This window comes from Dermochelys coriacea, chromosome 1, assembly GCF_009764565.3.
Source record: "Dermochelys coriacea isolate rDerCor1 chromosome 1, rDerCor1.pri.v4, whole genome shotgun sequence".
Classification (NCBI taxonomy): domain Eukaryota; kingdom Metazoa; phylum Chordata; order Testudines; family Dermochelyidae; genus Dermochelys; species Dermochelys coriacea.
Genome location: NC_050068.2, coordinates 260,918,884 through 260,933,364, shown reverse-complemented (window position 1 = coordinate 260,933,364; position 14,481 = coordinate 260,918,884). Strand labels below are relative to the sequence as shown.

Sequence of the window (14,481 nt, the reverse complement as noted above, 5' to 3'; positions counted from 1 at the left end):
GCTGATGTGATTAGGCCCTATGATGGTGTCCCCTGAATAGATATGTGGACAGAGTTGGCAACGGGCTTTGTTGCAAGGATAGGTTCCTGGGTTAGTGGTTCTGTTGTGTGGTGTGTGGTTGCTGGTGAGTATTTGCTTCAGGTTGTGGGGCAGTCTGTAAGCAAGGACAGGCCTGTCTCCCAAGATCTGTGAGAGTGATGGGTCGTCCTTCAGGATAGGCTGTAGATCCTTGATGATGCGTTGGAGAGGTTTTAGTTGGGGGCTGAAGGTGATGGCTAGTGGCGTTCTGTTATTTGCTTTGTGGGGCCTGTCCTGTAGTAGGTGACTTCCGGGTACTCTTCTGGCTCTGTCAATCTGTTTCTTCACTTCAGCAGGTGGGTATTGTAGTTGTAAGAATGCTTGATAGAGATCTTGTAGGTGTTTGTCTCTGTCTGAGGCATTGGAGCAAATGCGGTTGTATCGTAGAGCTTGCCTGTAGACAATGGATCGTGTGGTGTGATCTGGGTGAAAGCTCAAGGACCCCCAACCTGGGGTATTCTATCTGCTACCCAAGATCTATAAACCTGGAAATCCTGGTATGTATCTTTATGTATCTATCCCACTTAAAGTTGTTTTATTTAATACACAAATTTAGATGTTTTTATGCATTTTAAATTGAATTTTAATTTAATCCAAATAGAATTTGGCCTAAATGACAAGTAATAAATTAATCACCTAGTAAGAAAGAAAATGTGCATCACTCACCATTTTCTAAGATGATAAAAATGTAAAATGTAAGAATCTGAATAAATGTAAATTAAGCTATGTAATAGCTTAAATAAATGTGTATAGATACCCTATCTTTGTGGTTAGCAAAAAGAAGCACCAAATTTTGTGTAGTGGTTTTATTTAGTTGCAAATCAACATGTTTTAATGGATATCAACCAGTTAGAATCAGTCTTTCTTTAGAAAAACAACTAAAATCTACAAATGTGGAATGTGATTAAAGTCAGTTATTTCAATCAAGGTTTCCTGCTTGGTGATTTTAAATCATGATTAAAATTGATGATTTAAGTCAATGTACTCTGCTTTTTGGGCTTATCCATTTTTTTGACTCAGGAAAGCTGGGAATGCCTTTCTCTGGAGGCTAACCCAATTACCTGTGTAACCTAGAGGGATTTTCCTAAGCAACAAAAGTAAATCTCTTAGATGGGACAGGAAGGAAGGCAAGGGGAATTATTTATCCCAGTCCTTTCTCCTTATGCTGTGGTTACAGTGTCTTCAGTTGAATATATTCCAATGGAGGTTATGTTCTATTTCTTGAGGCACATCTCCTTGAGGTACAGCACTTAAGGATTCAGAGTAGCAGCCGTGTTAGTCTGTATTCGCAAAAAGAAAAGGAGTACTTGTGGAACCTTAGCTCACGAAAGCTTATGCTCAAATAAATTTGTTAGTCTCTAAAGTGCCACAAGTACTTCTTTTCTTTTCACTTAAGGATTGAGTCTGTAGCTATATCACTGCGGGCTGTCATGTACTTAGCACAAACAAGTTAAGCAGGGTTGGGACTGGAAAGTGTGAATGGAAGCACCTCTCCACCCACATCTTTCCTCAAGGGGAAACTGAAGGTACTGCAGGAAATGGTGTTAGTGATTGATTATGTGGTTCTCTGTAGGGTTGATACGGAAACAGTATCCAGCATGATAGGGGGAATTATGTTGCTGGAGGGTGCTATCTTTCAGACAAGACATAAAGTCCAGTGTCCATAGATGGTCATGTTCACTAAAGATAACTTGTAATATTTTCCTAAGAACTACAAATGTTAGTCCTGGTGATGGGTGAGATTCCCAAGTTGGGTAACCTAAATATTTAAATTCCCCTTATAATTTCAAATGTATTCAATATTCTTCACTCCTAAAGCTGTGGTTTGTTGCTGTGTGCATCTGAACAGCTGTTGTGTTTTTTTTGTGGGCAAAGTGATCTGGGTGTGTATTTAACACTAATGCATGCACACACCCATTCTGCCTATAAGATACTGTAGGATGAAAGCTGTTACATAAATATAAGTATCTACAAACTGTCTCAATGTAAAAGGACACCGTGTAATGGTTCATGAGTCTCTGCAATGAATGATCTTGTTTGTGGCATAATATATTAATGCATCTTAGATCAATAAATTTGTTCTTTTAAAAATGTCTTTACAGAAGATATTTAAAATGGAGTTCTTAGTGACATTGATGGAATATTGATATGGATGATAGATATTGACCACTGTAGTTAGTTGTTTATGTAGGTGTGACTCTATTTCCAATTATACCTTTTTGTTTTAAATGCTGATCAAAAAATCTCAGCTGTTCTGCCAGTTGGGTTGACATTTGATTGTCTGAACATTCCTTAGCTTTATCAAATTGACTAGGGAAAAATGCCATGTGCAATGGAACTGCTTCTGTGACAGCTGACCAAACCCAAGATATTAAGCAGTGGGTAGGGTGTGGCGGAGAGATCTTAAAATGACAGAGAAATGTTGGAGGTGCCTGTGTGTGTTGAAAGGGTATTCCATTTGCAGTTGCAGACAGGCACTGCTGACTCAGATCTGAGCTAACTACTAGTGTCTAGTGGCTTTCTAACAGGGGTTAAGCCTTTGTGTTCCTTAAGCTTACAAGACTCTCTTCTCTTTACTAGTAGATGTTTATAGGAATAAATGTTGCATGTGCAGTTACACTAAACAACCATTACTAGGATTAATCCATGTGCTTCAGGGCATAAATTGATCATTAGTTGAGGTCAAGAAGAGACTTCTCTACACAGTATAGTATTGCACAATTTAAATGCATAATGGGAGTTTACGCTTTTCTCTGAAGCATTCGGCATTGGCTGCTCTTGGGAAAAGAGAATCTTGGGCTAAATACGTAATCAGTCTGTTCTAGTGTGGCAGATTCTATGTTCTTACTGCTGCAGAACTGAAATGCAAGAGACTATCAGTTTGTGTCCAATTTTTCCAAATCAGAGCGGTTTCTCTCTAGATTTCTCTGAACTTTATTAAAGGTACAAATGATCTTTGTGAACCTCACAGTGAGACGATCTTGGATGTCTTAGCACCCATAATCGTGGTATCTGAGTGCCTTTTCCAGCCCTAAAGGCAAAAGATCAGACTTCAAGAATTTCATGCAAGTTGGTCACTTTTTTAAGTGAACTCCTTGTTTAGCTTTTATTTCAGTCACGTGAGAGGATTACCTCATCTTATCCTTGGCCTCTACCCACTGACCAGTCTAGTCACTAGAAGCATGATCTCTCGGTCCTGAGGGCCATGTAAAGTGTTCTGGAAGGAGTCGAGGCTGTCTGGGTTTCTTCTTTCATTGTTTGAATGTCTCTGCATTCAGTTATGTCATTCAAAAACACTGTTGCTACAGGTTTGGACAGAACTTGCAGTGTGCTTGTCATATTTTGGTTTGAGTTTTGGGATGCTTGCACTCTACAGAACCCGGGGCATCTGGGGGAGAGACCTCTATTGGTTGGCATGTGTGGAGTTTTGTGGGTGACTGTAATTCATTAACAGCCATGTATGTGCTTCAGGTATCTGAGAGCTTTCCACTGTGCAGTATAGCAAATGGATTACAAAACATGGAATTAATTTTTTGCCACACTGGCTAACGTAGATTGGACTCTGCTAGACATTGCAACATAAGCTCCTGTAAATGGTTTTAAGGGGCTCAAACACATTTGTTCCTACACTTGCACAGTTTTAAAATTATAGGTATTAATCTTTTAGATGTCCTGAATAGCGTTCAGCTTCATTTAGGGAAAGGTGCTGGTGGATGTTCGTGTATTAGCACTTTCCCTACCCCCGATCAAGAGCAATATTGTTACAAACAGATTCAGAAATGGTTGTCAAGCAAGTTTGCAAACCTTGTTAGCTTTTTAACTTACTTTTAGATGGCACAGTTTAGTATCCAGCACAGAAATTATTTTCTTCAGAACATCATGCCATAAACTCTCCCCTTTAACAAGTCTTGTGGTGTGAACATGTTTTTAAGAAGGTGGAGTATTTGCATATGCCAACGCAATTGGTATGAACACTGAAGACTGTCATGATATTACAGGAGACGTGGGTCTTTGTAAACTGTCTCTCCAAGTTTGTAAGTTTCAGAGTAGCAGCCGTGTATAGTCCTGTATTCGCAAAAAGAAAAGGAGTAACCGTGGCACCTTAGAGACTAACAAATTTATTAGAGCATAAGCTTTCGTGAGCTACATCCGATGAAGTGAGCTGTAGCTCATGAAAGCTTATGCTCTAATAAATTTTAGTCTCTAAGGTGCCACGGGTACTCCTTTTCAGTTTGTTAATTTATTCTAGAGTGGGTATAGTGCTTTGGGGGTTTCCCTCAATCCCTGTATTTGGTTTCGCAGGTGATAGTTGTTGCCTTATTTGTACTTAAATGTGGAAAGTACACTAAGGATGTTGTAACAGTCACACACCAAAGGCAGGAAGTTCATAGTTCTGTTTGATTTGTCCTTCACACACATTCCAAGTAGCCTTGCAGTCCCCTCACAGTTGTGTGAGTAAAAGGAATGGTATGTTGGTATAAGAACAACCAGTCTGCCTTGGATAGATTTAACAGAGAAATTGTCAGTTACATGTCTTAAAAGACTATGCCTTGCTCAAACATTTCTCATGCTTTTTTGAAGCCCAGATCTTGCTGGAAATGTTGGACTAATATTGATGGGGATTACCATACAGCACAGAAATTAATCTTTTGGAATAAATCAAGGTTAAAAATACTGTCAAATAGTGATAAGGGCAAAGTAAATAGGCAATTAAAAGTAGTTAGTGAAGGCTGTCTTTACCATTAATGTCCTTTATCAGGCTTACTCTCAACATCAGGTTTTGTTTGCTTCTACTAAAGACAGCATGATTCTTTTAAACCCCCCGCCCAGGTTTATGCTATTACTCTCTACTTTTTCCTCCTTCCTCTCTTCTCTTTCCCCTCTGAGGTATCAAGGTGACATTGTGTGTAACCCTGTGGTTATTTAAAACAGTCCTTGTTAATACATGGAAATGGCTCTCTAAATAAGCTAGGCCAGAGTTGGGAATTGGTCGGTTTTGGGCATTTCTTCATCATAGTCGTCATATTAATCATGGCTGTAATAATTGCTTATCTAAATATGTATAGACATAGTTTATTTCCCTGGTTAGCAAAAAGAAACTCCAAGTGTATTGTAAAGGCTATATTATGCAAATAAAATGTTTCAGTGGTTATCAACGATGAGTGTCAGCCATTCCTTAGAATAAAAATTACAAATGCAAAACATGATTAAAATCAACAATTTAAAACAGGGTTTCCTGCTTGCTGATTTAAATAGTCATTAAAATTGGTGGTTTAAATCGCTTTGATTTTAAATCAGTCCACCCTGCAACTACCTACCTGTGTTAGTTTGGTAGGGGAATGTGAACACCAGTAATGGTACCTGAGTGTGGAGTAACTTCTAGGGTGCAAAATAGTGCTTTTCCTTGGTATTGGAAGGCAGGGCTTTCTGAAGGGGAAAGGGAACTGTTTCTCTCATTCTTCCCTCCTCTTTCCCCCCAAAAGAAGGAAACACAAAGCATTTTTGTTGACAAACTAGGCGATTCTCCCTTTGCTTATTGTGGATGTTCAAGTTTAAGATATTCTGCTATGAGTGGGCCCTGGATAAATTGTCAAGGTTCAGTTCCCTATTTCAGCTCCTCACTGTGTATGCTTATTAAGTAAAATCCTAACCTTAAGGCCCGCATTATTATTCGTGGACTGGTAGAACTGCCAATTAAGGTTGCTCAATGCTTCCCATTATAAGACACTATTTTCAGTTGCTGTAATTTTGCCAGATTTGAAACAGGCTGAAATTTTCCATGCTGAGTGTCTTCCACTGGCTGAATTTGGAATGTTCACTATTTTCTGAGAATGAGGCTAGAGAAAAATGTTTTTGTTTTTTTTCAGAGTTTTAAAAAAAATTTCTTGGTTACCTTTTCTTTGGAAAGCTGTAGTGCTCCCATGCTTTGGAGCGGGGACTTGAAATTTGTCAAAGGGTGGCCAGTCAAAGTTGTGTGCCTTTTTGCCATTTCCATGAAAATCTGCCCTAATATGACTAAATTATAAGCCTTTGAAAAATCACAAAAAGAAAAGGAGTACTTGTGGCACGTTAGAGACTAACAAATTTATTAGAGCATAAGCTTTCGTGAGCTACAGCTCACTTCATCGGATGCATTTGGTGGAAAAAACAGAGGGGAGATTTATATGCACACACAGAGAACATGAAACAATGGGTTTATCATACACACTGTAAGGAGAGTGATCACTTAAGATAAGCCGTCACCAGCAGCGGGGGGGGGGGGGGAAAGGAGGAAAACCTTTCATGGTGACAAGCAAGGTAGGCTAATTCCAGCAGTTAACAAGAATATCAGAGGAACAGTGGGGGGTGGGGTGGGGGGGAGAAATACCATGGGGAAATAGTTTTACTTTGTGTAATGACTCATCCATTCCCAGTCTCTATTCAAGCCTAAGTTAATTGTATCCAGTTTGCAAATTAATTCCAATTCAGCAGTCTCTCATTGGAGTCTGTTTTTGAAGCTTTTTTGTTGAAGGATAGCCACTCTTAGGTCTGTGATCGAGTGACCAGAGAGATTGAAGTGTTCTCCAACCGGTTTTTGAATGTTATAATTCTTGACGTCTGATTTGTGTCCATTTATTCTTTTACGTAGAGACTGTCCAGTTTGGCCAATGTACATGGCAGAGGGGCATTGCTGGCACATGATGGCATATATCACATTGGTAGATGCGCAGGTGAACGAGCCTCTGATAGTGTGGCTGATGTGATTAGGCCCTGTGATGGTGTCCCCTGAATAGATATGTGGACGGAATTGGCAACGGGCTTTGTTGCAAGGATAGGTTCCTGGGTTAGTGGTTCTGTTGTGTGGTTGCTGGTGAGTATTTGCTTCAGATTGGGGGGCTGTCTGTAAGCAAGGACTGGCTTGTCTCCCAAGATCTGTGAGAGTGATGGGTCGTCCTTCAGGATAGGTTGTAGATCCTTGATGATGCGTTGGAGAGGCTTTAGTTGGGGGCTGAAGGTGATGGCTAGTGGCATTCTGTTATTTTCTTTGTTGGGCCTGTCCTGTAGTAGGTGACTTCCGGGTACTCTTCTGGCTCTGTCAATCTCTTTCTTCACTTCAGCAGGTGGGTATTGTAGTTGTAGGAATGCATGATAGAGATCTTGTAGGTGTTTGTCTCTGTCTGAGGGGTTGGAGCAAATGCGGTTATATCGTAGAGCTTGACTGTAGACAATGGATCGAGTGGTATGAAAGCTAGAGGCATGTAGGTAGGAATAGCGGTCAGTAGGTTTCCGATATAGGGTGGTGTTTATGTGACCATCGCTTATTAGCACCGTAGTGTCCAGGAAGTGGATCTCTTGTGAGGACTGGTCCAGGCTGAGGTTGATGGTGCGATGGAAATTGTTGAAATCATGGTGGAATTCCTGAAGGGCTTCTTTTCCATGGGTCCAGATGATGAAGATGTCATCAATGTAGCGCAAGTAGAGTAGGGGCATTAGGGGACGAGAGCTGAGGAAGCGTTGTTCTAAGTCAGCCATAAAAATGTTGGCATACTGTGGGGCCATGCGGGTACCCATCGCAGTGCCGCTGATTTGAAGGTATACATTGTCCCCAAATGTGAAATAGTTATGGGTGAGGACAAAGTCACAAAGTTCAGCCACCAGGTTAGCCGTGACGGTATCGGGGATACTGTTCCTGACGGCTTGTAGTCCATCTTTGTGTGGAATGTTGGTCCCTGTGATCCGTAGAGATTTGCTGGAGTTTAACAGCTAATATACTCCTCACTGAGCATACTTGAGCCTCTCACAGCTTCTGTGGGTGATCAGACTATACGTACACCAGTCCTTCCGAGTGACTGTGGCCATGTCTATACTACCACTTATGTTGGCAAAATATGTCGCTCAGAGGTGTGAAAAAAACCACACCCCTGAGCCATAGAGCTGCTACATGAGCGATCTTACAATAGCAAGGGGACTGGGATCAGCAACTTGCGTGGAGACTGGGACTGAATAGATGAGGAGTCTGTGATGGGGTACAGCTAGGCCAGGCCCAGGTTGGTGGGGATGTGGCAAAGAGGCCAAGCTTTGGGGTTGGGCAGAAGAGTCTGGCCACCTAGAGAACTCTACTCTAAGGAGACTGGAATGAAATCCAAAATCCCTGAGCGTCTCCATTCCTCAGCTGTCAGCAAATATTTGTGGAACCCATTGGCAGTGTCGTCCTCTGTAGTGCTGAACCACATAGAGGGTAGCCTACTACTGCTAGCAGTTAGTCCATTAGCTGAAGTGGCAGAGATTTGTGTGGTGGATCTAAACATTTCAACTCTGCGAATCGATTGTGTACATGTGTAAAATGACATGTTTTTCAGTTTGCTTTTTTAAAAGTGTAGGAAGTTGCACAGAAAGCTATTAAAAGAACATTAATAAGATTGCAAAGTTAAGTACTCAAAAGCTAGAAAATGAGGCAATCTTAATCCTGAACCCATGTCCATATGCATTATGATACAGTCTTTAATTGCAGGATTACATACAAAGTTTTCTCTGGACCCTGCCTCAGTCAGGGCTCAGAATGGATGCTCATTAAGTTAGAAGCTGTTCAATATTTTGTTCTCCTCATTGTCAATGTATAGTTCCTGGCCTGCCTTACTGCACACTATTCAAACCTTATTCTGAAGACAGAATTATTAATTTCCTCATAGCTTTTCTGTGGTGCTTATCATGACAGTAAATGAAGGCTTCACATACATTTAATGAATTTATTTTCACATTCCCTGTGAGATGAGGGGGTAGTATTATCTATGTATAAAACAGAGAGAGCTGAGGAATAGAGAGATTAAGATCAAAAGTGTCCACTGACTTTGGGTGTCCAGTTTGAGATGCCTATGAACTGATTTTGCACAATAGCTGGCTTCATATAGCATTTCATATGCACAACTCCCATTTACTTTAGATGCAGCTCTGACTGCTCAGTACTTCAGCAAATCAGACTCCAGAGTCTCAAATCAGGCACCTGGAAAATGAGGAACATCTGTGATAAGTATGGTTTAAGTGACTTGCCTGGTGTCGTACAGGAACTCTGTGGCAGGGTCAGAACCCAGTTTCCTAGAGCAGTATTCAACTGCCATAATTGTGAGGTTGTCCTTTCTCTTCCTGTGATGTTCCACTTTGTTCACTACATTCCTTCAAACTTCTGCAACACACAAGATAAGGTCTTGCAGACAACTGCTTCCTTTAATACATAACCCTGATTCGTTCCCAGAGCACTGTCCATTCTGTGCACTGAATAAGACAAGATCCTGTGGAAATAATAGTGTGACATCATGTAACTAAAGACTGCATAAGCCTTATCATGTATCAGGCCGAATTAAGTTTGCATAGCAAACTTCATTTTGGCATTTCCTAACTTTTGAATGCTTGACTTTGCAACCTTAATGTTCTTTTAAGGGTGTGCATGTGAGAGAGAATATAAGCCTTGAAGCTAGGACTGCATAGATCAATGGTTCTCAAACTAGGGGCACCGCTTGTTTAGGGAAAGCCCCTGGCGGGCCAGGCTGGTTTATTTACCTGCCGCATCTGCAGGTTCAGCCGATCGCGGCTCCCACTGGCCATGGTTCGCTGCTCCAGGCCAATGGGGGCTGCGGGAAGTGGCGCGGGCCAAGGGATGTGCTGGCCTCCCTTCCTGCAGCCTCCATTGGCCTGGAGTGGTGAACCGCAGCCAGTGGGAGCCGCGATAGGCTGAACCTGCTGATGCGGCAGCTGAGCATGGTGCCTTAAAGTCAAAAGGCTTAAATTATGTGTTGTGATTTAGTCTGTTTATGACACTCTGTTGGTGTGAAAAGGATGGAAAACCAACAAACAGCCCTGGTGGAATATCACCTGCAGAAGGGGATTCCCTGGATGGTTTAAATCTGTCATCATGAGACTGTGCTGAGTCCTTCACAGACCCAGAAATGTTGGAGGAGGAGGAGATGTTGATACAATATTCTGTGCTTGGCTCTTCTAAGAGGTTATGCAGCCATTAGGGGACCATGACATGAGAGTAAAAGCAGCTTTGAGGTCAGTTTAATTTAAGGCATAGAGGTGGGGGGTGAATAGCAGTGGGTACCAAAGTGCTGCGCTGTACCTCCTGCACGTGGATTCTGGGGGCACCAACTACAAGGATCCTGCTTTGCATTAATGTAGTCCTGTTTCAAGAGGACTATGTTAACGTGCACTATGACCCTTTTAGTTTGTACCCAAGTGTCTACACAGGAGAGTTACAGCACATCACTGTGGTGCATAGTAGTATTAGGTCAAACTGCAGGGCAACATAGACTTGCTGTTAAACAGGGATAAGGGCCCAGAATGTAGGAGGTGCAAAGGCACCTTTGCAAATCCGGGTATTCCTCAGATGAAAAAAGCTCTGCCAGAATAGAGACTCTGGCCTAACCCAAAGAACTTGAAGTCTAAAGGTGGGACCATGCCACTGTCTATTTGGTGCCTAACATGTTTTTGATCCCGGTATAAGAAATAAATATAATTATTACTTACTGGCAGATGACCTAATGAGAAACGCCACAAGTTATGGGGGAAAATGAAAATGGAGAAATAAGGGCGAGCTGCTCTTGGGACAGAAGAGTTGGAGTTGCTTCATTGCTAATTAAATTATATTAATCTATTAAGTTACTTGAGACACTCTGTTCAGGGATCAAAATTGAAGTTCACTTCCAGTTGGGAGCCGGAGTTGCCTACTGAGTGAAAATTATCCAATCTACTGTCCTAATTATCAGGAAATATTCAACTATAAAAGCCCCAACCCTCCCCTCCCCCTGACCAGCTATAGTGCATCATCTGAGCATGGGAAACATAGTTTAATTTTCTTCTACTTCAGCAGAAATGAGGGTTAAAGGGAGGCCATAGTCTGGAATGGAAAAGATTGGAGGTGGGGGGAAGAAAGAACACATATTTTTAAAAACTGACTTTAAAATCTATTTTAAAAAGTTCTAACCCTAGGGTTTTAGTGCCTTGGGCTTAGCAACCAGCAAGGTGGAGTGGGAGAAACATTGCCAACTTCCTTCATTGATTTTTCTTCCTATTTGTAAATATGACCAGACTTAATGTGGCAGACATGGGCAGCGTACTATATTATTTTTAGCTTTGCTGTTTCCAAGTTAAGAATGCCTGTGTTTGTTAATGCAGGGTCTCCTTGTTCTTGGAACGAAACTGCTTCATCATCATAGCCCCTTAAGGGATTCAAAGTTCATATAAAATCTCAGCTTCCTTTCTCAAAAGGGAAAAAAGCTGTCAGTTGCTTTTTTTGGAGAGTCTCTTCTTTTCTTTTCTCCCCCATCCCTCAAACTGCAGCATAGGGCGGAGCTTATTGTTGAAAACCACACATCTTAAGTTCCAGCTTGAGTATTCATTTTCTTCCTAGCAGTTAACTGATTTTGGGCTGTCCCAACTTGTCTGTAGAGTGAATAAGCCAAGAACTGCACAGGAAAAAGGACTGAGTTCTCAGTCACTGGAGTTGATAGCATTCAAGGGTGCTTTGTGGAACCTTTGGACAAGCCTGACATTAAGATTCCTCTATTTTTTTATTTATATTTTTAATCCATTGTTGCTGTTGAGAAGGGGACCAACATGACTCTACTAGAACCAGAGAAGCTGATGATGGCAGTCCAATCAGGTAACACTCAAAACATCTCATTAGTTAAAAATTGTTAGTGTGCCGGGCAGTTAGTTAGGGAGTGCGAAGAGGGTGCATGATGCTGCATGAAAAACAGACCTAGAGATAGAATTGGAATTGAAGATAGTGCAAATGGAATGTTATGTTTTGAACAGTTCAGGATTTTAATATGAAGAAATTAATATCTGTAATGGTCTTCCCCCCACTCCATATTTGAATAAATTAAGCTCTTTGGCTCTTGAGAATCAACAAATACTTGCCAAGCCTAGGGCTGTGTAGTAAAGAGACTCCATTTGAGGCAAGCCCACCCACTCTGTTTAACTGTTAGCTGATTGTATTTAAGTTACTTTTTACTTGGTTTTAATGACTGATATAGAAAGTACTGTTGATACCTCTTGGGGAAACTTTGAATTGCATTGTTTTGGAAAAACTCTGCTTCTGTCTTGCACTGCTCCTCACCTTTCCTTTATAGCTTACAGGATCCCTAGTTTCCCTGAGAGTTAATGTGGTGTTGTAGCATTTTCTCCAAGATGATGTCATCTTCCTTTTGTGATATCACAAATGGCTGCTAGAAATGCTTCAGATGTTGTACAGAATTGTGACTCCAGGGATGAGGATTAGCATCAAGATAGATGAGACTTGATACCTACCCATAATAGTATGATGCACTTCTCACCTTTTTTTTGAGGATCTCAAAACACTTTTCAAATATGAAGCCTCACAGAATGCCTGTCAGGTAAAGTTCCTTCACTTTAGAGATGGAGAAACTGACATGGAGATGGTGACCTTGGGCAGGTCATATACTGAATCAGTGGCACTTAAGATCAGTCTAGAAGTCTTGATTCACAGTAATTTTTAGGCAGTGCCCCAATAAAGGAGGGAAGAGATGATTTAAAAAAAAAAAAGTCACACACAGGATGCCACCAAATGCATCCGATGAAGTGAGCTGTAGCTCACGAAAGCTTATGCTCAAATAAATTTGTTAGTCTCTAAGGTGCCACAAGTACTCCTTTTCTTTCTGCGAATACAGACTAACACGGCTGCTACTCTGAAACGCACAGAATGATCTCTTCTAAATACGTTTTGTAAAACTTCTTCCTTTTCCACCTTCTGGTCTGGCAGTGGTTCTAAATGTATCTTTCATTATTCTTTCCTCTTTTTTTTTTTCTGATTTTATTTTATTTAGCATATGCCTAGTTGTCTAGCCAAGCGATGGCATCTTCAGTGGTGTGATGCAGTTCTTCTAGGCCACCGCTGAACCTAGTCAGCAGGCATTCATTGACAATGTGTGTCATAGTCTTTGTTGTGCCACAGCTGCACAAGGGGCTGTTGTGAAGGCCTCCAGTGATACTGGTTGGCTGCACAGAGACCTTGCCTGGTCCGGATCCTGTTCAACAGGGACCACTGGTGACGGGGCTGATCAAAACAAGGCGGGCAAATTGTGGGGTTGTCGATGAGGGACTGGTTGGGGATTATAACGGATATCCATTCCTCTTGCCAGAGTGTTTCCACTCTGACGTCCTGGTGTGGTGGATGAGACCATAATGGGTGACGTGAAGGCAGATATGCAGCTGGTGGTTTAAAAAGGTCATTGTGCAGCCGCAGGCTTGAGTTGAAACATACTTTCTCCAGTAACCTGCCAGTGGCAACCTCTCATCTGATATGAGGAGGCGCAATATTGCTCAGAACTGGAAGCCATGGGAGTAGAGTCAGATGCAGGGTGCCAGAGATGATACGCATGCTGGCATGTAATTGCATATCCACCAGTTTGGTGTGTGACGATCGACTCCAAACTGGTGCACAGTACGCTGCCACCGATACGAAGTGGCAAGAGCTGATGTCCGCAAAGCTAGAGCATGAGCACCCCATGACGAACCTGCCAGTTTGCTAAGAAGATTGTTGCATGTCTTAACTTTAGCTGCTCTCTTTTTTATGTGGGCATGGTAACCCTGTGTGCAGTCTAAGGTGACACCTAGATAAACTGGTTCTACTTCATGCTTTTTTTCGTTAAACACTTTAAAAAACATACAAAGCAATTTCTAAAATAGCTCATGTTGCTTTAGTTTTCTTTCATAGTTTGTGCTCTTCCTGATTTTTAGAGCTTCTCTAAAGTGGTATTGAGTGATCTTCCTTCATCTGATGGCCTTCCTCCCAAAGCGGGAAGAATTTTTCAGTTCTGGCACTTCAGTAAGGGGATTTGATTCTACAGCATGTCCTTGGGAGGTGGAGAGAGAGAGAGAGCAGGAGCCTTCTGGGTTGGTGGAATTATGAGAGCTGTCTTATGGGAGACAGTTGCTTCTATCCTTATTCTTAAATGCACAAAAGTTGCTTTTAGCCCTATACTTATTTGGCCATTCTCTAATGATACACTTTTAATTTGCCATTCTTAGAATCAGTATTTAAGCCCTAATAACATGCTTGGTTCTATACAGGACACGCACAGCAAGACAGTTCTGGCACTGCAAAAAATGTGTTTACATCAAGCAAGCTAACTTGATGTAAAATTCTAGTGGAGACAAGACACTAGTTTGACCTCAGCTAGCTATACTAAGGTAAAAATACCCTGTGCCCTGTTTCCACTAGGATTTTACATTCTTTTTGTAGTTAAGATGAAGGACCATGATGATTTACAATCTAGAAGCCCATCTAATTGGATCTATGCATGGCATCAGCACTGTAGGGAAATTCACAGAATAAAGCAAAGCTTCCTAAAATGAAGACAGTCCCCCTGCGTGCAGATGAAATGATCCTTTTTTCCAAAACTTTTA

At 41.5% G+C, this 14,481-nt stretch overlaps 1 protein-coding gene across 12 annotated transcripts in view; it reads left to right on the top strand.

Moving 5' to 3' along the window:
- The window catches only part of MRTFA (myocardin related transcription factor A), a 177,968-nt gene that overhangs the window by 34,999 nt on the left and 128,488 nt on the right, over positions 1-14,481 (top strand). The window contains exon 1 of one of the 12 annotated variants that reach the window (XM_038393133.2): positions 11,659-11,713. The exons of the other annotated variants lie outside the window; for them this stretch is intronic. Within the exon in view, the coding sequence (XP_038249061.1) occupies positions 11,668-11,713 (46 nt within the window). The 5' untranslated portion in view covers positions 11,659-11,667. Of the gene's footprint in view, positions 1-11,658; positions 11,714-14,481 lie in introns of those variants that run through there. 12 annotated transcript variants of the gene reach the window in all.